The sequence below is a fragment of the Scleropages formosus genome, chromosome 9, assembly GCF_900964775.1.
Source record: "Scleropages formosus chromosome 9, fSclFor1.1, whole genome shotgun sequence".
Classification (NCBI taxonomy): Eukaryota; Metazoa; Chordata; class Actinopteri; order Osteoglossiformes; family Osteoglossidae; genus Scleropages; species Scleropages formosus.
Window position 1 is genome coordinate 2,861,847 of NC_041814.1, and position 25,938 is coordinate 2,887,784.

The window sequence follows — 25,938 nt, forward strand, 5'->3', positions numbered from 1 at the left end:
AGTCCACTCTGATGTTCACAAGACGACGAAATTGCCCAACGACGCATTTCTCAGAACGCATCCCCATCATTAAGCAATGCATGTCTGTATTGACGTTTCATGGATTCATGAACTAAAAAAAAAAAATTCCCCAATTACAAATTTTATAGTCAAATTTTATTTAAGGAACGGTTAATTCACGAGAAACAATTGGGTGTTTTTTCTATGCAAGTGTATCATCGACCTGGGAATATGAGGTAGTTTTTCCCCATAGAAGCGACAGATGAAAAGCCTAAAACCTCAACGCAAGCCCAAGCAAGTGTTAAAAAGTGCTAAGGTGTGAAAAGGATGAACTTCTCCTTTAAACACAGAGATAAGAGTCACTGTGATTCTAATTTTAATCCAACAAAACCATGGAGCTGCCACTGAACCAGCAGTAAGATCGCAGGGAAGAGTGTTGGAGCCTGCAGCCACACAGAATCAGCGTTAGGCTCGGAGCAGTGGGAGTCCAAAACAACGGCCACGCGGACCCTGCATGAGATTCACAGCGACGAGTGTCTGAGCCCACGGCTGCAGAGCACCAACATCATATTTCCAGCAGCAGGCATCCGAGCCTGTGGCTGCACACAACCGGTGTCACATCCGCAGCAGCAGGCATCAGAGCCTGCACCCATACAAAACCAACTTTAAGCCCACGGTAGTGGGTGTCAAATTCTGTACAGAACCACCTTAAGCCCACAACAATGGACATTGGTATCTGCACAGAACTAGTGTTAAACCCACAGCGGTGGGCATCTGTGCCCATTCCCGCTCAGACCACCCACCAGCAGCAGGCTCTGGTCCCGCAGCTCCGCCATGTCTCTCTCTAGCTGCTCCGTCTGCTCCCTCAGCCGCTGGTTGTGAGCCAAGATCTCCTTCTGGGCCTGGAGGAGGTCGTCCACAGTCAGAGCCCTCACTCCCAGCTGGGAGGGGCGGGGGGGCAGGAGAGAGACACGAAGTCAGAGGGACTGTACTGATAAGTGTGTCACACCCAGCAAGATGCTGAATATGGATACCATATCACAGAGATTCTAAACCCCCACCTTGGCATAATACCCCCATGTACGCTAGTTTTAGTTCTCAATGAGCTCTTAATTAGCCTGATCGAACCTGTTAAAAGATTCACTGTTGATTCACAAAAAAGAAAGTTCAATTATTTATTTAATCTGTATTTACTAGACTGTAGACAAAGCTTGAAAAACCAACAGCGAGTCTGAAGAATTCTCCTGCTTGGAAGTATATAATTAAGCAGTTTGTGATTCTTTAGAAAACAGGAAACCCTGTGTTAATTGGACAAAGTAAATATTTTCCACAAACATGAACTTAACCGACTGCCCTTTTCATGTAGTACCCAACTAGCACAGATGTGTCAATGTAGGGAATATTTCGCAAATGCTTTAAGTTTTACATGACTTTAATGTTTCCTTCTACAGACTACACTAATATGGCAGAAGAAGAGCTCAGCTCGATGGAAAGCCAGCATACACGGGGCTACAACAGGATGAGCGTCAAGAACCGCTGCTGTATCAGACTAAACCCAGCATCATGCAGCAAATGGACACACTGAAAACTGTTCACAGGGAAAGTTCACCTCGGGTTAAACTGGATACATCCAATAACTGGTCAATAACTGCCACCTATTCCAGTTTTTTCCTGAATCACACCAGGAATGTGGTATGGTATGATATTCTTTAAGGTCAATAAACATCATTGCTTTAAAAAGCTCCAACACAAGTTCTAGTAACACAGCAGCAACAGCCACTTTAATGTACAGAACACAGCAAAATTTAAAGCAATAATATTTTCCACTCAGAAATTTGCTGGTGGACAAATTACTAGCAAAGTTATGCAGAAAATACACATCTTTTTACATAGTAACAATTTTCCATATTGCACTGCTGGACAGAATATCAGAACCTCTCCTCCGCAATTTATAAGCAAACTGTCTAATGAATCCAGTTGTACCTTGCCTAACCGTCAAGTAGCTTCTGCCATTCAGCACAAGCAATTTCACTATTAAAAGATGAACTGTCTACCATGATTACCTCAAAAGCTGATTAATTCATAATAGTGTTCTACTGAATAATAGTGCCCAAATTTGCAATGCATCAGAACATCACAAACTATTTCATTTTAAAGATTATCAGGAAGCACTCCAGGTTTATGGGGAATATGGGGGAATACTGCTGTGCAGATAGTTGTGCGCGCGCGCGCGTGTGTGTGTGTATATATATATAAAAAAAATACACACACAGAGGTAAACTTTATGAAAATATTTTGACTTTGTAAGGGCTCCAGTGCTTGGGACTTTTGTAAATAGATGAACTAGTCAGTAAGACCTAGGTCAACAAAAAACACTTCTAAATGTTTTTTTCGCCACTGAAAGAGAGTCCTTACCCCCAATCTGTGATATATACACAACTTGAATGACCCACCTCCTCCAGTTTGCTCTGGACGAGCGCTTTGATCTTGTCCTTGTGGGTCTGACACACACTGTGCAGCTGCTCTGCTTGCCCTGACAGCTCACTGTGTCTAAGCTGGGTAGATGGGTGGGGGGGGGGGGGTTGTTAGTGGTTTGTAATTAAATCAAAGACCCATGCAGCCTTTAATTCTTGGTCAGTAAGCCTGTCTGCACAGGCCAGAGAGAATGGAAGAATGTGAAGAAATTAAACAGCCAGAAAAGGCAAAACATGATTGCATCCTGAGTAGAGGGCAAAACTCTCATGACTGAAGTTACACATATCCCAGTGCATACACTATACAAGTTTCACACCAATGGTGAAGGAACGGGAGAAAGTAAACATGTCTTTTGGTTGCATAAATTAGACAACACTGGACTTACCTTTTCCCTTTCCAAGACTTGCTGCAGATTAGCTCTGTACTGAGGTGTCTTCATGTAAGCCATGAACTGTAGGTACTCGACCTTTGCATTATCTGTTTGGTGAAGACACAAACATTCCAGTTGCATCCAATTTACCGTTCGCAGGCTACTGTACCTACCACTGAAAGTCCAATGTGAAACCAGACAGACGCTATATTAATGGGGGGGGGGGGATTTGGGAATGGGGCCTCTTACCCAGAAACTGCTGCAGGGCAGGCGGAGTGGGGCCCAAAAGCAGTTGCCCTGGCCCATAGTGCTGAACTTTGGGAGGTAGCTGGTAAAAAGGGCTTTGAGGTGACCGGTATGAATCTGCAGAAGGCAGACAGAAAAGTTTATAAATAAATAAATAAATGCTGTTTAACCAACTGTAATGCAACTTGTGAAAGACAAGGGTAGTACTGTGCAATGGTAAATGAGGTTCTGCTCTCACCCTGAGGGGGCACCGCAGACAAGGTCTTGGCATGGAGCAGGTCCAGGGCACTCTGGCTCTTTTTGCTCTTACGCTCAGCCGCGGCTTTCTTGGGGCGCCCCCTCTTCCTGTTGCCGAGCTTGCGGCTTTTGGCCATAAGCCTGGCACGACGGGGCTTTGGGGACGGCTTCATCACTGCCGGCAGCCCGGGCCGCTCATCTTCTCCGCACGAGTCCTGTGGGACGGCTGCACTGCGAGTCGGTGACTCCCCCAAACACCTGCTCTTTAAAGCCTGTAAAAGCCAGCATTTAAGGTACTAAATCCTCTGCTGATAGTGGTTCTCAAAGAAGCACTCCACAAGTAGCCATTACAAAGCTTCTCATCAATTACAGAAATAAAACACCAACATGTAGAACCTAGAGATGACACAAATCAGTAGACTTGGTAAAAAAAAAAAAATAAATAAATAATACGTCACCATACAGGTTAACTCAGTACTTGGTTAAATGGATTTTAACATTTTGTTATGGTTTTTACTGCATGTGGTGCACAACTAAGTGCTGAAAAGCAAAGACTAAGGGAGAGCATCACACCTTCTATATTACCCTTCTCTAATCTGAGTGTCAAATACCATACACACCAGCATACCTTGTGCTCCTTTGCCTTAGTTGGTGTGGTTGTGTTGCTTTTACTGTCTTTTTCTTTCTGGTGACGACGCCTAGCTGCCTCTTGCTCCTCCTACAGAAGAATTACAGCAATTTTCAAACTTTGGAAACATTTTGACCATTTGGCTCAAATGTTTATGTTAAAATTTACAAGACCGCTGCCAATGTCTTTCGGTGCAAAGCACAAAAATGGCAAAAAGGCCACTGTACAGGATAACATGCCTGGTGCATGAAAAGGGACATTTTCCATAATCTGCTGTACTGTGCAATGGTTCGAGTGTACTCTATCCATCTAGTACATTGGTTAAAAGAAATCTGTTTACAATTACAGAAGATTTTGGACATATAAACAGTACTCTTTACTTAAAGAGCATATACTTATACTGGACAACACTTAACATCTTATATTAAATTCTTCAGTCAATACAAATCAGACTACGCTCTGTAAAGTTGTTCAGTGCAAAACTTACCCTGAGTTTTGGATTTTTGAGACTAGAAAAATAGTTTTCAAGCTGAAAAAGAAAGGGTTGCATAGTAAGTTTGTGAATATGTTCTCTGGCACACTTACACCTCAATAATGAAGTCTCACTTGAATAACATATTTGCTTCTAAAGGAGCTAAGTCACTCATAATCAGGACTTAATCATACAGAGGTGCGTTAAAAGACCTTTTGAGACCTGGGAAACTTGTCTAACACTGCAGGGGGGGCCCTCTTCCTTTCTTTTCCACACACATTGCAAAACCAAAGACAGGTTCTCCATCCGATACACAAACTCTGCACCACACTGTTTTACACTTTCAAGAGTTACACAGCCAACCAGCGTTGTACTATACTATGCAGTGCAGCAGGGTAAGGATGGACTTGAAGAGAAACAAGAGCAGTACTCACTATAGTGCGGTCTATCGTATGCAGGTAGTAAGAAACTGGCTTCCCAGTCCAGGAGACTGAGCCCCTCAGTGGAGAGAGCTCCACAACTCTCATTATTGTGCCAATGTCTGCAAAGGGAGACAATAACACAAAAACATGTAGTAAATGTTTAAAGTACAAGTACAGTTAAACTTCCACACTAACAGTTACTGCTAGATATTTAGGTTAGAGCATTTCTTACCACTCAAGTTTCGGCTGTTTATTCTGAAGTTTAGAGGTGCAAAAGGTTTTGAAGATACTATTTTCCCACCTAAAAAAAAAAAAAAAAAAACAGAGGGATAGAAAATTTAGCCAACTGTTTATTATATACTATACAGACATGCAGTAAATATTGATTTCTGGACCAATGGCACATCTGATGGGCAATGCAGTGTTACTCATTCAAAAGGGATTTGAGCATGACCACAAACAACTAGTGATAAATTAATTTTTCCACAGACACAGTGCATCAAGTGAAAGGTTGAACAGCCGAAATGTCCCAAATCTGGTTTCTAGACATCTGCTGTGAAGTGCCTTTAGGTCCCCCCTTCATTTCTATAGTGATTACAGCTGTCCAAACAGCTTGTCAAAGTCATCGGGAAACGTTGCCTATGATTGTGCACAATTTTGTGGTTTCCTGTCCAACTCTCTAGATACCACATGGAGAAAGATTTCCCAATAGATGCAACACAGCAGCCCTGAGCCACTCACCTTCCTTCATATTAGCAAACCTCTCCTTCAGCTGGTGATCCACCTCGGGACCAAAGGCAAAGTTATTCACAAATATCACACTGCAAGAGAATACAAAAGTCAGAAGCACTGCCCATTCAATCTCTGATCTACATATGGTTATGTACATAAGGCTATGTCCCAGTGTCAGATTTACACAAGTATAAAAAGCCAGATTGTGCACAACATCAAGCAGGTCTGAAGCTCCCTGCTTGGGATCATGAGACAGTTAACTGCATTCCTCTACCTTGTGTTTGCTATCCTCTCTTTCCACTCTTCAGACAGGAAGTCTCCCTTCTCCAACTTCACAAGAAAATAAAATCAATAATGCTATCAACAGATTTAAAAGTAATCATCCAAACCACAGTGTAGTATACTGCTTCACTTACTGTGTACTCTCCATGTTTTTTCCCATACCACTTCATCCACTTCTTGAACTCCTTGTCCATTGACTGAAAAAGGGCCGAGATGCAAATTTCACATTACTATCATCTTTCTGTGTTCACTTATGCCATGGAAAGTGACAGAAGGCACAGAGATAGTACCTCTGCATAGCTGGCTGGAATGTCTGCTTTCTCAACACCATAGTAATGCTTGCAGTTTGTTGCAGCAGCTACCTGCAGCACAACCTGCCCGACTCCTGGAATTGAAGTTTGGGGGGTGAATAATGCAGTCATTCCTAAATACACATTACAGTCTGGAGCTTGAACCTGAGATGTATCATTCACAGACTGTGTCCACAATTCCTGCAGAACACTGAACTGTCCAACTGCCACCATTGCACTGCTGCAGAAAGGGTTTTAATGCACCAAACTTTTTAGGATGCCCATGGCACAGGAAACCTCATTGGTTTGTCAGGTGCCTGCAAAGTATAGGACTCTACCAGTGGGCTCTAGTTAGGCCTCACATAGAGTACCTAACAAGTCCCAAAGAGGAGGGGGAAAGCTGACCTGCAGGGTTGAGTCAGAAGAGCCCCTGTGAGCTTGCTTCAGCCTTCTGGCACGTATGGAGATGTAGTGGTGAAATCTGACATAACTACATACATTTAAAGAGCAGTATGTTCATACCTGTACAAGTGGAAGAAACTTACCACTGCCCAAGTCAACGAAAGTGTCATCCTCCATCATCTCCATCTCATCTATAATCTGTGCAACCAGGTCGAAGGATGTCTCGCCATAAACTTCAGGTGAGAAAGGCTCGTAGTTATTGAGCTTCTCAGGATCTGTGACCGAGTGGTTGTACACCTGCTGCAGGATGTGTCGGAGCAGACCATTGGATGGGCGTTTGTTCAGCTTCATGGGTTGGGTGGTACCTTTCCACTGTGGCACAAATGTCAGAAAGACAAGGTCTGGGCTTGGTGTGGAGAGTGCAGCTAAGAAGAAGCTAAGAAAGATATTGACGGAAACTGTTGCTTGCACATGGTGGGAGTTATGAAAACTGTCATTAAAAACAGCTTGTTATTTTAAAAAAATTATTAAAAAAAAAGGCAAACAGTAAACACACACACAAGCAAGAAAAAAGCCATGACAAATTTCTAGCCATGAACAAAGGTGATCTCTGCTAGATAAAACCTACAATGCTTAAAGTGGAAAAAGCTTAGTGTTTGATTAAATTAAGCCAAAAGCATTTTTTTTTTTTTTTTTTTTAAAAATAGAAGTGTAATACAAACACAATGTAAAAACACTAAATTTAGATTTAGTAGTGCCAGTCCCCTTGGGTTCCTCCAAATGATTTGGATCTTACCAGCTGGTGGATGCTATCAATAGCTCTGTTATACTTGTCACACAGCCTCTGCATACTCTCAAAGCTGTAAACAAACATAAGATGCACATATAAGAAAGAATATTTCAAATCATTATGGTTTGCCATTTACAATACAGTCCCAGTCTGAAGACACCCCACAGATAAGTGCCAAGTTTGACATTAAAGTGTGAAAAATGCCCCTCCAGAGCTCATGGGCAACTGCTACAGCATGAGGCAAAATAAATTCTTGCAGGTGGTATTATGAGTGTGTAAGGACTCTCATACCCAGGTGTCAGCACATAGCTTGACAGGAACCAGATTATTCATAGAAGTTTGTCTTATTATTGAAGTAAACAATGAAGGCCACACAAGGTGTTGCATTGCTAACACATTGTATAATAGTCCACAACATTAATCTCTTTTTAAACATTACTGAAATTTTTTTTTTTTACAAAATAGTAACATCTGTTTTTTAAGCACAAACTGGATAGACAGCTTCAGAAACCACTTATACCTAAGCAGTAACACAGTTCTCAAACAGCAGAGGAAATCCTGATGAACAAAACAACAAATGAAATAAATGTCAGTGCATTTGGCTGCATGTGGCTACCATGTCCGCTGCTCTGTGATAATGGCATAGCCCTTACCTCTTGGTATCATAGTCAATCAAGACATAGTTCTCCATGGCCAGTTTAAGGTCTGGGATTTCCTCACACACCCACCTGAACAGGAATGGACAGGTAATTGCATACTTCATTGGCTAACACCATAGGTTCATGCATAGGTAAAGAATATTGTTTCTTACCGTATAGTTTCAATAATTTCGTGAGCAGCGTCATGGTGTTTATCCTGATAAAGACAAAAAATAAGAAGGGTAAGTCGTATACAAAGCGGAATGCAGTTTTAAATATATAAACCACCAACTGATGGTAACTCTGGTCTAACTCACATTGGAAACGTTTAAGAATTAATGATCTTTTAATGAACAACCTTAGTATTTCTCCTTCACAGTTTGTTAATTACACATGGTGGAAGTTTCCTGGTCTACTACTTTGCTAAATTTTCAAGCAGCAAGTAAAACACCAAATGATTTCTGGATTCTCTTAAACATCTTCCTCTTCACCGGTGGAATAGCAGACTAAGGTTGTTTATTCCCTATTGGGGTCGGGGGCGCAGTGGCGCAGTGGGTTGGACCACAATCCTGCTTTCCGGTGGGTCTGGGGTTCGAGTCCCGCTTGGGGTGCCTTGCGACGGACTGGCGTCCCGTCCTGGGTGTGTCCCCTCCCCCTCTGGCCTTACGCCCTGTGTTGCCGGGTAGGCTCCGGTTCCCCCGTGACCCCGTATGGGACAAGCGGTTCTGAAAATGTGTGTGTGTGTGTGTATTCCCTATTGGTTGCAAACCCATGATTTAACTTCAGCACTCGCTCACTCACTGTGTAAGTCAGTTTCCTCAACAAAATATCTCCCATTATTTATAACAATTCAAAGAGTGATGAGTCATTTGCCTTCCCGTTCTTAACTTTTTTCAGCTTGTAGGTACAAACTAAATGAAATACAGTGGGTGGTTACAGACTGCAGTAACAGTTGTGCAGTTAGCTCCAGTAGGACGTTTGACAGGTACATATAGCAACACACAGGGAAGAAAGGCTTTCTAAAGCCTATGCAGCATTTCAGAATCAGTGACGAATTACAATGTATGACAGAATCACACACACTGGCTGAAACCGCTTGTCCCAAGCGTGGGGTTGCAGTGAACTTGAGCCTAACACAGGAAGCAAGGCTGGAGGGGGACACACCCAGGACGGGACGTCAGACAAGGCACCCCCAGAAAGACTCGAACCCCAGACACACCAAAGAGTGGGACTCTGCTAACCCCGCTGCGTCACCGCGTCCGCTATAACAAAACCAAAAGTGGCAAATTTTTGGGAAATGGTAGTATCACAAGTTAGATCACATAATGCAGGAATAGAAAGCAGTGAATGCTTAAAACTTACAGTTTTAAGTTACCTAACTGTGAAAAGGTTTAATTACACTGCTAGAAATATGAAGTTCCACAAAAGAAACTTGTGAAACTATTTGTGATCACTATATCCACTTTTCTCCATTCAACTAATGTTTAACAACTCTGTTGTGCTCAAAGCACTCCAGACCACTTAATATGTAACAAAAATAAGAAAAGAAAGCTAGGATAGTGGCATGTCCCCTCCCAATCTCTTTTTTAATCATAGAATTGACCATTTTAAAAAGTGTCAAAAGTAAGCCACACTGATAGTAGGGCTGCAAAAAAGCAAACAAACAATGAAAAGAACTGTATCCAGAAATAATCACAACAATGCAAACGGTATAATCTGCAAAACCAGGTTAACTTGTCACAGCAACACAACTACCATGCAATTTTTTCAAGAATAAACATGGGGTATTCAGCATGTTACAAATGATCAAGTAGCTGTCAAAGAAAGAATTTTCCAATTAATTTTTAATGGCATTTTCTTCACTTACCAACTTATTTTCTTTATTTTGCAGAAGAGTTAATGTGACCGGTGTTTATATGCCCAATAAAATAGACGTCTTTAAATCAGTCTGACAGAATTACAATTTGTGAATGGATTAATTTATCTCAAGTCCACAGTATCTACAGTATGGTGTCTCTGAATGTTAGTGATGTCACGAAGAGGAAGGATGCATGTTTACAGAATAAATCAATAAAGATTTCAAACTTAAGACTAAGAAGACATTTTCAGACATTACATTTAATAATTCAGATAATACTTCTCTCTAAAACAGCTCACAATGTCAAGCTACTTACACTGATTTACAAATTTGTACAGCTTGGTAATATTTACTGGACCAATTTACCATATGTACTACAGCAGAAGGCAGGATTTAAATCGATGTCCTTTAAATACAAAGGCAGCAGCTCTGACTATGCCAGCTGCCATCCCAATATTTATATTTATTCATTTAGCAGATGCTTTTCTCCAATGCGACGCACGTCTCATAGAAAATGTGTACATTACATTAGCAGGAAGAGAAATATAGATGCAGACATGTGATTCTTAAGTGCACTTTGTTTCTTTTCTCCACATGAACCAATGTTCATCACATGAGTAGCTGCATAAAACTTTTTCAGCTTTCTATGCACACAACTACATAAGAAGAATGTGCATCGAGATATAGTGGTAGGAACAAATAAACTTACTGGAATCACAACAAACTGCAGCAACAATCCTCCAATACAGAATATAATGCACAATATAGTTTCAACTTTATTTTATTATGATTTATAGCAGGAAGTCAAATCATTATTTATAGAAGGAAGTCCTATTTCTGTGGTTTTTACAGAACCTAACCAGCTACTAAATCAAGGACATTTGTTTATTAGCCTTTTATTGATCGGGACTTACACAGTAAAAATTACTTTGCAGTTACAAATAAAACAAACTACAGATGTTTAGTTCCAATTGTGTTGAGGAGCAGTGCAAATATTAAGAGGGCAAGCTAGCTAAAGTTCCAAAGAAGTTATTTGTCTTAACTTGAAGGATCCTGTCTCACTTCAAAAATTAGCTAAGAGCTAACAAACTTTGTATTTAAAAATATGTTAACCTCTCAATTCGCTTGGAATTTTACCTTAAAGTCACAGGCACACATCCATTTTAGAGTTGCATACATATAATCAATGCAAAAATATGTAAGTTAAGGTGTTTTTCTTTTTTTTTTTTAAACTTTACAAGGATTTACATGAAAACAATACTTGAATATGTTTAAAACATAAAAATTAGTCAATTTTGCAAATTGTATTTACATGATTACATTGGTAAAATGATATAAAGAATAAGTCAGCTACATTGAAGAAATTGTTTATTAATATTTTGAGTAACAGCAATATTCACTGTAACCGAATATGCAACAGTCCAAAGGGGAGATTATTTAGTCAATAAAAGACACACAAGGACCAGTTAAGACCATTTAGAAGAAGTAAGCAACTAGTTTTAACTATGAACAGGTGGTCTGGTGGAGCTCTTGTTCTTCTCCTCTGCCTCCCTCAACTGGTGTCCTGCAGGGCTCGGTACTGGGTCCTCTTCTCTTCTCGATCTACACCTCCTCCCCCAGCCTGGTCATAGCCTCCCATGGATTCAAATACCAATGCTATGCTGATGATACCCAGCTCTTCCTCTCCTTTCCACCTGGAGCATCAGACATTTCCGCACGCATTGCTGCCTGCCTGTCAGACATCTCATGGATGTCTGATCATCACTTCCAACTCAACCTCTCCAAAACAGATTCTTCACCTCCCAGCTGGCCTGTCCTCCTGTCAGGGTCTATCGATCAAACTGGGCAACTCACTCATTTTGCCTACTTCCTCGGCTAAGAGTCCGGGAGTGACGATAGACTCGAGTCTGTCTGTCTCTCAGCACATCGAAGCCACAACCTGGACCTGCAGGTACATCCTGCATAATATCCACAGGATCGGTCCTTACCTCACAACTGACTCTACCCAAATAGTTGTCCAGGCCATGGTGACCCGACTGGAGTACTGCAACTCTCTCCTATCTGGCCTTCCTGCTACTATCATCAAACCTCTACAGCTGGTACAGAATGCTGCTGCACGAGTTGTGCTTGACTTGCTAAAGCGCTCCCATGTATCTCCTCTACTCATTTCTCTGCACTGGCTTCCTATAGCTGCTCGGATCAAATTCAAGTCCCTGGTTATAGCCTAGAAATGCATCAACAGAACTGCTCCTACTGTAGCTATTTAGAAGTCTTGATCAACCGCTACACCCCAACCAGACCCCTTCACTCGTCTGCTTCTGCTCGTTTGGTGGTCCCGCGCACGAAAGGTAAAGTGCGGAGGTTCTCGGTTCTGGCTCCGTTGTGGTGGAATGACCTCCCTCTCTCACTCAGAACTGCAGAAACTGTCTACATTCAACAAGAGTCTGAAAACTCACCTTTTCTGGACTCACTTCGCCCATGATCTCTCAAGCTCGTGAATGGTGGAAATGTTCACGTACCGTAACTTTATGATCATACCCAGATAAGCATTTACATAGCTGCTATTGTATTGTACTGTATGTAAATGTTTGTGTACCTTTTATTAAATTGTAGGAAGGTGATCAGGATTAGTCTATCCTGACTTTTCTGCACCTACTCGTGCGATGAACATTGGTGCATAAAGTGGAAAGAAACAAACTAGATTTACTTAATCACATGTCTGCAACTACGTCTCTCTTTCTCCTAATGTAATGTACAAATTGTATTTTCTCTGAGGTGTACATCGCTTTGGAGAAAAGTGGCTGCTAAATGAATAAATGTAAACTAATCACTAGTGGAATTTTGAATATATCAGTTTATTTGGATTTTTGCCACTTCTGCTGTGTTGTACTTAGTCTTCACTGCAAACATTTTCATCTTAAGGGATGTTTTTTTTTTTTTTTAAATGATGCACAATAAAAATCACTGCGGTGAAGACTTTCGCAGTAAATTCATAATTGTATTCTGCCCATTGTTCACCAATAACTCTCGATTCTTGACACCTGCTATGCCTAACCTGATCTGGACGGAGACAGGCCCTCTCCTGTGGTTTCAATGAAAAGTTCAATTGCTTGGTCCAAATGACAGAGGTTGCCATCTATAAAGAGTACCCAGAAAAATCCAAGAAGTTATTACTGATTTCACAAGAGGAATGCATCTACAGTATTTAAAAACAGGACTCCAAAAATTACATTTTTCTATTTAAATCTATGTAACCATGAAATTGATTTGGGAAATTTTATTAAAATGGCTAACAGAGAAGACTAAGGCCGAAGAAGGTAACACTGGCCCTTTGTAATTAAAAGAGGCAAATTACAACAAATTCTTATCGAGATGTAATGACTAGTAATGCTAGACTAAAATGACAAAACTTGAAAGCAACGTAGCTCTTCTTGCATCCCTATCAATCATGCACCATTTCTCTTTTGGCAATGACTTAGGTGCGTAAAGGCACACTGTAAAAGCAAAACAGACGCTGAACCTTGGATGAATGAGTTTGAGACTTCGCCAACTACACTGCCCTCAAGCATCTCTTGTTGCAATGCTATGTTGCAGATACTATCAGGAAGGGTCAACTAAATGAACACATATCAATCAGGATCAAGACTGTGCAATCCAGATCCTTCGCTAAATGATTAAGGATTTCAACCTTTAAGACTATCCTATCTGATGACTGCTGATCAGCATAAGAAATTACAGAAATACTGCTGATTGACCTACTGACCCACTTTTAGCATCCTACCTCATAGTAGAGTGTAACAGAGCCACAGTGTGAGGACCTGAGACAGCTGTAAGACAGAGCTTCCAAGCCCACACATCAGTCCACCTTCACTGGAACAACCTACAGCAAACACCTACTTTGCTTGCCCCCGACACCTCCACCCTAGCATTTGCTCACAGCCAAACAGCCCCACCTTCCACCCCCAGCAGAAATTCAAATACACTCTAGTACTTGATTCCTGACATCTGTGACAGAGCATACTGACGACTGATACATCTGTGTCCTGGTAGAAAGAGACAATAAAAGGAGATCAACTGGAGCAGCAAAGTGTACTGAAGAGCTTATAACACATCGCTGACCATGAAGAGGATAAATCTTAAAGAGAACATTCCCTGTGGGTTGTGTGAGCACATCAGTATCCACTTTCCTATGCAAGCCCACGAGTGGGGGACGGGCAGCCAGGGATGACAGCTCACGCAAAGAAGGCACACCACAAACGGCACAGCTAAAAATAGTTCTGCCTGACAAAGAACGTAGACTGCAGCCAACTTCCCCCTCCTGTCTGCTTAGCACAAGCAGCAGGGACAACCACGAACGTGAGTCACGCTCTTTCTCCACGTCACCTTGTTTGCAGAGTGACTCACAGCCGGTGCACTTCTGACACATCACACCTTTTTACTACAGATTACTCAAGAATCGTGTCTCATGTGCGCCTGGCAGTTTAACCCAATAACATCACGAAAACAATCGCTACTAGAATGTCCCACCCCCTTTAAGTACTGGACTTTTCCAACTTGCTGTATCAGTTAAGTTCTTGTTATCCAGTGTGGTCTCAATCGGACTGCTCCGAGTGGCTTCCACTGCGTTTATCTTTTTTGCGAAGCTAAATGTTTACAGGATCATGTGGAAACCTATAGTCCAGAGAACATAACAGTGGCACTGGGCTACAGGCAAGTTACTCAGTGCCTTGCCGTTATTTCTGTTTTTTTGTTTTTTTTTTTTTTAAAAACACGGAAACCACCAGCCTTCACAGGCAGCAGATAACTTTCAAACATGTCATTACAGGTTAATGTGAATCATGGTGCAAGGGAGGCTTCGGGTGACTCAGGGCTTGTGAGGGCATTGGGATCACAAACATCCGTGGGATGAAGTCAACAGCAAAATGCCTGACATTTACCCTTCAAAAAAAAAAAAAAAAAAAAAAAGTAGGTTGTTCTTTTTCCACTATGACAGTCTTGTCAGAGGTGCAGCTGAAACAATACTGCAATGTCTCCAATGTATCAGTCGTGTGAATCATATGGAAGCATTTTTGAACAATTTAAATTCACAGATGGGAGCCAGCTGAATATGTACGCTATTTTTCATCTTGCACTGGGAGCACTTTATTAGGAGCACCTGTACAACTGCTCATTCATGCAATTATCCAATCAGCCAATCATGTGGCAGTAGCTCACTGCATGAAATCATGCAGATATGGGTGAAGAGCTTGGGTTAATGACAGGATCAAATACCAGCATGGGGAACAACTATGGCCTAAGTGACTTTGACCATGGCATGGCTGTCAGTGCATTAGCATTTCAGAAACTGTTCATCTCCTGTAATTTTCACGCACAACAGTCTCTGGAGTTACACAGAATGGTGTGAAATACAAAAAAAACATCCAGTGAGCAGAAGTTCTGAGGGTGGAAACACCTTGTTGATGAGAGGTCAGGGGACAATAGCCAAACTGGTTCAAGCTGACAGGAAGGCTACAGTTATAATCACTCTGTACAACAGTGGTAAGGAGAAAAGCATCTCTAAACACATATGTCGAACCTTGAGGAGGAAGGGCTACAAAAGCAGACGACCACATCGGGTTCCACTCCTGTAAGGTAAAAACACGAATCTGGGGCTCCAGTGGGCACAGTTGAAGACTGGAAAAACATTACCTGCTCTCAGGATTCTCAATTTCCAATGGGATATGCAGATGGCAGGGTTAGAATGTGGCATAAACAGGAGCAGCTGGTAGTGTAGGGGTTAGAGCTGCTGTCTTTAGACCAAAAGGTCGCAGGTTCGAATTCTCTAAATTGTTCTTAGCAAAGTGTCAGCTAAAACATAAATTAATCCATGGACCCAGCCTTCCTTGTGTCAACAGTTGAGTCTAGTAGTAGTGTAATGATATGGGGAATGTTTTCTTCGCACACCTTACGCACCCTAATACCAACTGAACATCACAACCATGTGCATATCCCTTTATGGCCACAATCTTTTAATGGCTATTTCAAGCAGGATAATGTGTCATGCAAGAAAGCATGTGTCATCTCAAACTGGTTCCATGAATGTGCCAATGAGTTCAGTGCAGGGTAGTGGCCATCCTGATCACCAGACCTCAATCTTACTGAATACCTTTATAATGCTGTAGAATGGGAGGTTTGCAGCATGAATGTACAGCAGACAAATCTACAGAAATTACATGATGCAATCATGTCAACATGTACCAGAAACTCTAAGGAAGGTTACCAAAACCATGGTGAATCCATGCCACAGAGAATTCAAACTGTTGAGAGCAGGAGGGGGGGGGTCTTATGGAATATTAGAATGGTGTTCTTAATAAAGCATACATTCTCAATGCCTTAACTTCAAATACATTCACACCAACTGTGTTTTTGCATCTTGAACAATCACAGAGCACTTTGTGTCTTACAGTTGTAAAGGGTAACAACATTTCATGAGTCTGAAATGTAAGGCAGGAACGCAAGGTAAAGGCTTCAACAGCAAGCCAATTAGTCACAACAAAGACAACTTCCAGGGAGTTTACTGTCATTTCCTTTGCAACAAAATAATCAACTGGCAGTAGAAGCTAAAATGTTGGTTTGGCTGAAATACGCAATAAGAAATATGAAAAAGTATTTCTCTGACTGGCATGGTAACTAAACATTTTAGCTTATACCCTTGTTAGCTTCCACGGTCAACTGGTTATTTCAGCCCGAGATCCACCAGTCGATCAAAGTGCTCTGCAATATGGATCTTATCTTCTTTCCTAATCACCTCCCCTCCCAGTCCTGGTATTGTTTATAGGGGAAAAGTGAAGCAAGCCAATGTTAGATAAAGAAACGGGAACGCACCCTCAAGCACAACCAACCACCCATGGCTCCTATCACAATTCACATTTACTGTAATCAGTGTGTCAATAGTGACTCTCAGAAATTAACCAAACAGCTACAGCAAAACTATTCTGTATTATTTTTTTAACAATTTTCAAAAACTATCACAACACTGATTGGATGATGCAAGCCCAAAACACCTAAGCCTATAGAATTGGAATTGTATTTTACATCCAGCAAGTGGTGGGTCTGAAACAAAAATGACCAACATCTAGAATATTTACGGTTAAGAGAAGCCAGCATTAGCACAATGAAACCATTTTCCTTAGAAAACATTTGTATGCATCAATACCAAACTTTATTACATATGTATTTTACCCATGTCTCTTCCAAGAGGAAAACTGAAATTGTGTATCAGTAAATACATGATGTAGCACCATGTCAACAACTTTGAGGGGGGATGTGGTCAGGCCAGTGCAAACCAAAACATGCCTTCCACGCCAAACCAGTGTATTGAATTCTTATACCATATCATCACTTAAAGGATTGAAACTACCTTTCCTTGCTTCAACAAGCACTATGCAGAAGACCGCTACCTACTACAGATATGCTTTTGTGCAGCAAGAACTGTAGGTTGTACACATGCCAGCGATAAATCCATAACAAACAGATACAAGGGCGTTCCTGGTGTCATGATGATGCTGCTTTGGAACAGTCTATGAAAATAACTGGAAGAAACATCTATGGAGTCAACTTTCCAGTTTCATGTGCACCAAAATCTTTCGCATAAAATCTCTGGAATCTGTGTCATGCCTTCACCATTAAATTCCATCCATTCTTGGATGCAAGGAGGAATCCTACAGCCCCTCCAGTGGCCAGTCCCAGAAGAGCTGTATTTAATGTCTTTCAACAACACAGCCTTTATTCCTCCCTTGCTTTCCTACAGCCTGTATTTAAGCTACAAATTTCAAACCCCAAAGCACCATTTTTAAACTTTAAGAAACTTCTACAGCAGCCAAAAACATGTAGTACGAACAATTATGAAAAGTCGGAATGCATAATTTAAAACTGAAACGCTTCATAATTTTAGAGTTTTTTTAACGTTTATTCATTTAGCTGATGCCTTTCATCCAAAGCATCTTACAATTGTAATGTTACAATTAGTACAGTTACAAACTTAGCCATTTATACAGCTGGGTAATATTACTGCAGCAATTTATAGTAAGTACCTTGCTCTCAGGGGTACTACAGTCGGAGGTGGGATCGAACCTGCAACCTTTGGCTCCAAAGGTAACAGCTCTAACCGCAACGGTACCAGCTGTCCCCAGTTATGAATCCTAAGGGGCGTGTCCAAAAGTATGACGATAACTTGAATCTCATTATTTCGCCTCCCAATCAGAATTCTGGCTTCGTTGGTGCGGAGATCTGTTCGTTTTCCTCTCTATATTATGAAGAAGTCGAGTACATACAATTATACACACAGAGTCAGCGCAAGAAACGCGCCTCTGCCTTGCACAACTTCCACTCTGGCTACAAGCACGTCTAGATCGCTTACACACGACAGAAGGATGACATCAATTAAAAAAAAAAAAAAAAAAAAAAAAAAAAAAAAAACAGGCGAGCGCACCGTGCGTGTCGCGTGCCTCCACGCACGCACGCGCGCGCGCGCATACACACGAACCACTTCTCCGTAAAAATAGCTACAACATCCTCCCCTCCCCCCAGCGCGAGGCGGCGCGTTACTCCGGAGGCGTAAACCATCACCCTACCAACGACAACAAGAACTGTTACTGAACAAACACACACCCCGGTTTCTTCATTAATCGATCATTCCGCGAAGAGGAGCGACTAGCTGCAGTGTACTCTCACACACACACACACACACACACACACACACACACACTCCGGGGGGGGGGTTGAGTGCAGGCTCTCGACTCGTCTCACTCACGCCGGGCTGTTATTGACTTCCACAACCGTGGCCCGATTACAGCTGTCGAAGAGCTCTCGAACAACGTTGAATGAAAGCGAACGAGACCCGTGTGTGTCAGCTACTCTTCTTCGGCCGCGCTGAAGTGCTGGTTGTTGTGGAGCACAACGAACGAGCCGAACCACAGTCAGTGTACAACACGGCACCGGGGGCGGCACTTGTCTTGAGTTGAGTCCCCTGCTGAACACCTGAACCAGGGGCTCGCCGAGCCACCGTAAAAGCCCGTGCCCGTGTGAGAGCGGGGAGGACAGCAGGCGAGTCAGTCGGGTCGGTCAGACCGTCTCCGAGTTCCACATCACATGGCCGGAGTAACGCCGGGTGACGAAGAGACGGCTAGCTTAGCTAACACAGCCCCGCTGTCATTCGACTGACCGGTCACTGAGTGACTGACGGCCGCTCCCTTCAGCGAGTGACAGAACCAGGCAGGGCAGAGTGCGGCTATGGGACGGACGGGGAAGGGTGGGAAGAAGACCACCAAGACGGGTTCCAGTCGCTCCCGTGGCAAGTGGACCAAGCCGAGGTGTTCAATTGCGAGACGATTGATTGTTCGCGCGTTCAACGTAACGACTCATCTCCAGTCCAGACTGTCAGCTGAGCTGTTCCGCGAGCGCTCCGCGTGCCGCCGCACCGCCGACGTCGCCGGGTCGGGGGAAGGCAAAACGAGACTAACTCGTTTTCGTAAATCACACCTCAAGAACCACATAAAGATCCTCTCCTGCCAGGCTTAATTCGACGCCTCCTGCTCCCTCGATTCCCGTTTCGCCACTTTCTTAGTAGGTCCGAAGACAAAGTTGAACACAAAGGTGTCGGCAGCAGCAAGCACAAGAAATGCGCGTGGACACTTACATATACTGGTAAGGGCCAGGGGTAGCCCGCCGCTTCGGCTCCGACCGGCGACTTGAGCTTCAGTTCCAGCTTCTCTCCCATTCTGTCCCTTTCTCCGGCGTCAGCTAGCTACAACTAGCTAGCTAGAAGGTGACCATTTTTGACAGAAAAACATGCAGCCCTGTAGTAGAAAAACGGTTTGTGGATATTCCGTGGGAGATGGGCGTTGTGTAAAATCTCTCCAGTCCAATTTCCTCCAATTCCCTATTGTTTTGTGTATATCTATTTAGGTCGAAAAGTATTCAGTCCCGAGTTCCTGCTGCCCTTCTATTCCACCGCCGCCATCTTGAACCGGCGTGAGAAGGCGAGTGAAATCGGCCACTACCAAAGGAGCACGGACGGCGGGGAGGAAAAGCTGCTGTTGTGCGGAGAAATGTGCGATGTCAAGAGCTAAATGTCGGAACTGAGATGGCCGGTCGCACTACAGCACCCTCCGCTCGTCGACGGTGACGACAAGCGGGGGATAGTACCCTCCACTGGAAAAGTTTGAATCGAATTTCCCGGTGCCGATAACGGCCGGTGGGCGGGCTGTACCATTTCCCGGTTAGAGAGGCCCCGCCCCTTGGATGAGTCGCGAGGCACAAACAAAAGCTGATGTGGTGGAGTGTCCCTTGAAAGCCCCGCGCGCGCTCCCCCGTCTCAGACGTTCGCGTGTAAAATGTTCTGCTGTAAATGGAAAAATATCATATGAATTCTGAACTCAAGCGCGTGGGGAGAAGTCCTAGGGTTCGTCAGAGGGAGCCCATACCAGTTCCATAGCTGTATCCCAGTGTTGGTGTCACAGTTCCAGCTGTACGTAGCAGTTATACACGAGGGATTTTGTACTTTACTACTGTTTTCATTATATTATAATATTTACAGTTATTTATTTATCAGACACTTTTCTCCAAAGCGACTTCCAACAAACTCTATGTAGTGTTATCAGCCCACACCTGCCTAAGGTGTTTATAGAAGTTATAGATATTTCTATAATACATAAATATTGATATACAATTATTAATTTCTATATTGTATTATATATCTATTCTGAAATACATGTATGTACATATATACTGTATATTAGACATATTTTTTATACTATAAACATTTTTGTAGTATATTACTCAATATTGGGTCATTAGGACTATGGAATTATCACTGATATATATCAAATGCTGCAAAACACTAACAGTAACAACAATAATAATTATACTTTAGAGGACACAGTCAATGTTTAAAATAATTACACGCGTAAAAAATGTGACCAAGACCGAGGTGACTTACACTGCTAGATACACTACTTACACTGGGTCACTCATCCATACATCAGTGGAACACACACACTCTCTCTGTCACTCACACACTATGGGGGAAACAGCATGTCTTTGGACTGTGGGAGGAAACCAGAGCATCCAAAGACTTACACTGCTAGATACAGTACTTACACTGATTCACTCATCCATACATCAGTGGAACACACACACACTATGGGTGAACCTGAACAGCACGTCTTTGGACCTTAAGACTATTTCGGTGGCAGAGAGACAAAGCAAAGAAAGTGTGCATTTCTTTCATTCCCACTGTTTCACAGCTCACAGCCCCATTTTACACAAGAGCAGGAGCTGGTGTGCTCTACACGGTTAACCATACAGTATTCCCATTTGTTTCTCCATGGCTACATGAATGATTCACATATAAGTGTACATTTTAATGGAGAACAACTATAACATGGGAGTAATTTGTTAGCAATTACGGAATAATAACTGCTATAAACTCGGTTAAGCTGATGCTATTGTCCAAAGCTGTGGACAGACAGTACATTTGTCTTTCCAAGTGTCCTGAGCAGGAAGGAGCACAGGAAGGGCAGTTAAGATTATGAACAATATTACGACAACTGTTGGCGAAGTACACGACAGTGGATATCACAAGATAAACCTAGGAAAAAAAACAATAGAGATGAAGACAATGTAACAAAGTTATTACATTACGGTATTATGACAAAACTATTAAGTCAAGCTATAACCAAAAGCCCGGTGGTTCAGCTATGTTATACAAAGGCCATTGATTTCAGATCAGTAACATTTCAGGAGAAAACGCAGAAATCTGGACAGCGTGTAATCAAAAATGAAACATAGTTCATTGTCATATTTCCATAGTATATTACTCAGTATTGGGTCATTGAGACGACTGAATTATCACAGATATATCAAATGCTGTAAAACAGTAACAACAATAATGATATTTTAGAGGAAATAGTCAATCTTTCAAAATAATTACACACTTAACATTATGTAATTTATAATACAGTATTTGTAGGAACATTATGAATAACAGCTGGTATAAATACATCCAGTAAATCCATTTACAAGACCAGGTTCGAGAATTTTTTTAAAAAATTTGTACCGATTATTATAATCTGACCATTTTATTGTTTCTTTGTGACGTTTTTCAACAGTCGTGTGGGTGTAACGTATGAGCAGCTATTAACATCTGGGCACCAGGGTTAATCCTAACTTCTTTCCTTTCCTCTTGTTGACAATTTGTGTTACCTGTGTAATGGGGAAGGGGGGGGGGGGCACAGTGGCGCAGTGGGTTGGACCGGGTCCTGCTCTCCAGTGGGTCTGGGGTTCGAGTCCCGCTTGGAGTGCCTTGCAATGGACTGGCGTCCCGTCCTGGGTGTGCCCCCTCCGGCCTTATGTCCTGTGCTGCCAGGTAGGCTCCGGTTCCCCGCGACCCCGTATGGGACGAGCGGTTCAGAAAATGTGTGTGTGTGTAAGAGGGCTGTTTTCCATCACCCCGTCACACTGTTACTCTGAAGTAATAACGTGTTAAGATGCATATATTGTCACTTTACCATTGACAGAGTTTTATTTGTATCTTTTGTTCCAGAGATGGTCACACACATATTTACAGGAGCGACCTCATACTGAGTGTTTACGGTGTTTGAAAAAACACACCTCGATGAAGAGTAAAAATGCAGTAAAAAACTACTCAGGAAAATGTTATTAAAATATAGTACATATAATACTGTAATGTACACATAAAAAATGTATGAGAAAGTAAAAACAATGACAGTAATACCCAGAATCCTCTTTTACAAATTTCAGATACATGTAATTTTACCTGAAGAAGTGTTTCGCATGAAAACGTCCTACAAGTACGGCGAATAAACCCTACGGTGTCCGCAAGATACTGTGGACTTCATTCGGTTTTAATTGTCAAGAATATCCGGTGCGAAAACTAAAGCCGGTGTTTCGAAATCTCTTCCGGAAATTTCCTGAAACGTCACAATGTTTTGAGAGGAAAATTATGTAAGGCGCAAGAGAGCACAGTGGCTCTATTAAAGTGTGCCAGTTGCTGGCCCTTTCGCATCTCTCGAGTCCAGGCCTCGCATTTCGGCGAACGATTCTGGTCGCTGCTCTATTTTCCGCCTAGGTGTGGAGGAACAGGTTGAGGAACAGCACGTCTTCAGCATCCCATGCTGTGCGCATCTCGCCTGCCAGTTCAAATTTGGTCATGAAAATAGTGATTTGGGCCATAATAACCTTGGCTGATAGTCCTTGTAAATGTTCCAGCAAGACTGCTGTAAGTCATGTCAGCGTGTGAGGTTATGCCATGAGCCCTTGGACACTGAAGTGATGTTTAAAAATGACTTGAGACAAGAAGAGCTTTTTTGTATAAGTTTAACGGAGAGGCAAGAGGTTACATTTCCCATCATGGCAGTGATACATGAGATCAGATATTAATTCCACTGCATTTGCTGCTGAAAAATTGCAACATTTCAAATCTCTCTCTGCAAACGAGCTCCTTTCAAAACGGTACTTTTTTGGCAAAATACGACGTTCAACAAACGTGTTTTGGATTTCTCTGCCTCAGTCAGGCATTTTTTTTTTTTTTTATTACACACAAAAAGCAATATTCATGAAGAAATGGAGTGCAACTAGCAGTGGAAGGAGATAATTTGCGGTGCGCTGTTTTCTTACGTCAAAAACTTAAAATACAACTGTATCTTGTCGATCTTCACTTCCGCTAGTATTTACTACGAAACGCTCCCTCGCGGCTTCCCCTCGCGCCGAATTTCCACCCGGGGTTTCTCGCCGCGAGACCGGAAGTGATGCGCATTCGTCGAGGGAAACCATTCGTGTAGGTGTCACGCTCACCTAATTTACGTCACAGTCACCGTCATCGCGTCAAAGTACGCTCGCGACAGAATTCCGAGCACGCCGTACGCCGTTTTTGAATCATATGCAAATGAACATTTCCAGAAAAAAAGTGCTGCGGGTCCCCTTGAAGGCGTTGCTAAGGACGCTGCGCGATGACCCGGATGCAAAACACACAAATACGGTGGAAGGAGGTGGAGAATTCCTTTCTCACATGTCGGACCCTGGAGCGCGTGGTCGTGCTCGGGCTGCGCGGCAACAGTAACCGCATGGACCTGTGGCACGGTTATTAAGAGTCGCGCGCCGCGGCGAAATAACCCAGCGAGCGAAGATGAACACGTTAATCGCACACATCATGTATTGTGCAGAAATGGGTCCGTGAGTTACAACAACTTGAACGAGAGCACCTCCCTGAGTCCCTGGTGGTGGTGTTTATGAATGGTGGCGAAACGCATCGCACTGTGTGGGGGTGATCAGCTTGAGAGCAGGGGTTGGGGTGTGTGGGGGCCCCCAGCCCAGCGAAAAACGTGTAACGCTGTAGCAAAAGTGTCCATCTGATCTGTTTCGTGGAGCGCGAGGCTCAACCGACGCGCGCGTCTCCGACTCACTCACTCGTCTCGTGCCGGGGCTGCAGCGTGATGGAGGTGAGTGTGAAAACGGAAGAGAGCGACGTGCGTATCTCGGAGGTGGTGGCGCGTGGCTGCTGGAAAGCGGAGCCCGATGATGATGATGATGGCCGCGTCGGGGCCGCGGTCAAGTGCGAGACGGACGACGAGCGTCACGCTCATCATGATGGCGCTGCGAGCGTGAGCGCGGCCGCCTGTGCTGCGCTCAAGTCGGAGAACGTGGAGGAGTGCGACGTGAAACCGAAAGTAGAACCTCCGGAGTGCGCGAGGCCGCCCCCCCTTAAAGAAGCCTTCAGTAAAGGGCAGTGTCACGCGGGGAAGCTGGAGGGGCCGGACCCCGCGGAGATCACCGTGGAGGTGGATCGGGACCCGGGACCCGAACTGCGCGCGCACCACAAAAAAGTGATTCCAAAGATCTTCCACTGTGACATCTGTAACAAGAACATCAAATACCTTTCGAGTTTTCAGGTAAGTGGCAGCCCCACAGGTGTTGTCCTCGTCACGGGGACGTCCGGTCCGCTCCGGCCTGTCTGTATTGCGGTAAACGTTACTGTGTCGCCATGGTGGCGCGGCAGGCTGGTGCCACGCGGGTTCGGATGCGGCTGGGCCGGTGTTCACGTGGCCTTCCTCACGCAGTCCAAAGGTGAATCGAAATTGCCCGTGCGTGCGTGCATGCGTCCGTGTGTGTTGTTGCCCTGTCGCAGGTTGGTGCTCCAACGGCCCTGTGCTTCTGGGATAGGCTGTGCACCACCGTGACCCTCAAGTGGATAAGAAGGCTGTTGGATGGGTGCGTGTGCGTGTGTTGTGGTTTCCACCACGGAAGGACCCTGAGCAGGCTGTCAGCACGTTGACGTCGGTCCCTTCCCTCCTTCCCAGTGCCACAGGTGTTGTTGTTCTTTTTATCCAGGAGCACCAAAGAATGCACAGCGGGGACCGGCCGTACGAGTGCCCTCAGTGCGAGAAGCGGTTCATCCGATGCGCGGACCTCATCAAGCATCGCCTGGTGCATTCCAACGTGCGCCCGCACGCCTGCCCCGTCTGCGGAAAGTGCTTCAAGCTGCAGGCCGACGTCAACAAGCACCAGGCCGTGCACACGCCCAAGTACCCGTTCCGCTGCTCCTCCTGCGGGAAGGGCTTCAAGCGAGCGGCCTGCCGGAACAAGCACGAGCGCGTTCACTCTGCCGAGAGCCCTTTCCGTTGCCCCACGTGCGGCCGCTCCTTCAAATGGGAGACCTCCCTCACGGAGCACCTGCGCACGCACAGCGGAGAGCGGCCCTACGTCTGCCCCGAGGAGGGCTGCGGCAAGAGCTTCGCCCACCGATCCACCATCGTGCAGCACCGCCGCACCCACCTCAACCAACGGCAGTTCCACTGCCGCCACTGCCACCGCGGCTTCAACCACCGCTCCAATCTGGTGAAGCACGAGCGCACGTGCAGACGCAACAGCCAGCCCGACAAGGGATCGGCCTGATGGCGGTTTGCGTTGAGCGCGACCGCGGCGGCGGGGTGACGTTGAAATGAAGGCCACGGGACGTGTCGTGTGTCCAAAGTAAACGATACTCGCTGTTTTGAAGCTATGAAAAATAAAGCATTTAGTTGTCCACATTTCCACAAAA

General features: G+C 43.9%; 2 protein-coding genes across 6 annotated transcripts in view; one reads left to right on the forward strand and one right to left on the reverse strand.

Moving 5' to 3' along the window:
• dot1l (DOT1-like histone H3K79 methyltransferase) overlaps nt 1-19,794 on the reverse strand; it is a 35,181-nt gene extending 15,387 nt beyond the window's left edge. For 3 of the 5 annotated variants that reach the window (XM_029254570.1, XM_029254568.1, XM_029254567.1), the window contains exons 1-18: nt 19,519-19,794; nt 8,158-8,201; nt 8,000-8,074; nt 7,353-7,416; nt 6,700-6,928; nt 6,155-6,249; nt 5,999-6,061; nt 5,857-5,912; nt 5,592-5,671; nt 5,083-5,151; nt 4,863-4,969; nt 4,444-4,485; nt 3,957-4,046; nt 3,330-3,600; nt 3,095-3,208; nt 2,861-2,952; nt 2,454-2,555; nt 804-941 (exon numbers count right to left, since the gene is read on the reverse strand). In XM_029254570.1, the coding sequence (XP_029110403.1) occupies nt 804-941; nt 2,454-2,555; nt 2,861-2,952; nt 3,095-3,208; nt 3,330-3,600; nt 3,957-4,046; nt 4,444-4,485; nt 4,863-4,969; nt 5,083-5,151; nt 5,592-5,671; nt 5,857-5,912; nt 5,999-6,061; nt 6,155-6,249; nt 6,700-6,928; nt 7,353-7,416; nt 8,000-8,074; nt 8,158-8,201; nt 19,519-19,599 (1,812 nt within the window). In that variant the 5' untranslated portion in view covers nt 19,600-19,794. Of the gene's footprint in view, nt 1-803; nt 942-2,453; nt 2,556-2,860; nt 2,953-3,094; nt 3,209-3,329; nt 3,601-3,956; nt 4,047-4,443; nt 4,486-4,862; nt 4,970-5,082; nt 5,152-5,591; nt 5,672-5,856; nt 5,913-5,998; nt 6,062-6,154; nt 6,250-6,699; nt 6,929-7,352; nt 7,417-7,999; nt 8,075-8,157; nt 8,202-19,518 lie in introns of those variants that run through there. The other 2 variants (XM_029254569.1, XM_029254571.1) reach the window with 2 other exon arrangements.
• A 4,088-nt stretch (nt 19,795-23,882) lies between these two features.
• On the forward strand, nt 23,883-25,938 carry LOC108919821 (zinc finger protein 13-like). Its single transcript, XM_018728108.2, has 2 exons — nt 23,883-24,790; nt 25,230-25,938. Exons 1-2 carry the CDS (start codon nt 24,335-24,337, stop codon nt 25,791-25,793), a joined length of 1,020 nt encoding a protein of 339 aa, XP_018583624.2. The 5' UTR covers nt 23,883-24,334; the 3' UTR covers nt 25,794-25,938.

Coding starts and splice junctions, on each gene's coding strand:
- LOC108919821 (XM_018728108.2), top strand. CDS start 24,335: ATGGAGGTGAGTGTGAAAACGGAAGAGAGCGACGTGCGTATCTCGGAG. Junction 24,791..25,229: donor AATACCTTTCGAGTTTTCAG/GTAAGTGGCAGC, acceptor CTTTTTATCCAG/GAGCACCAAAGAATGCACAG.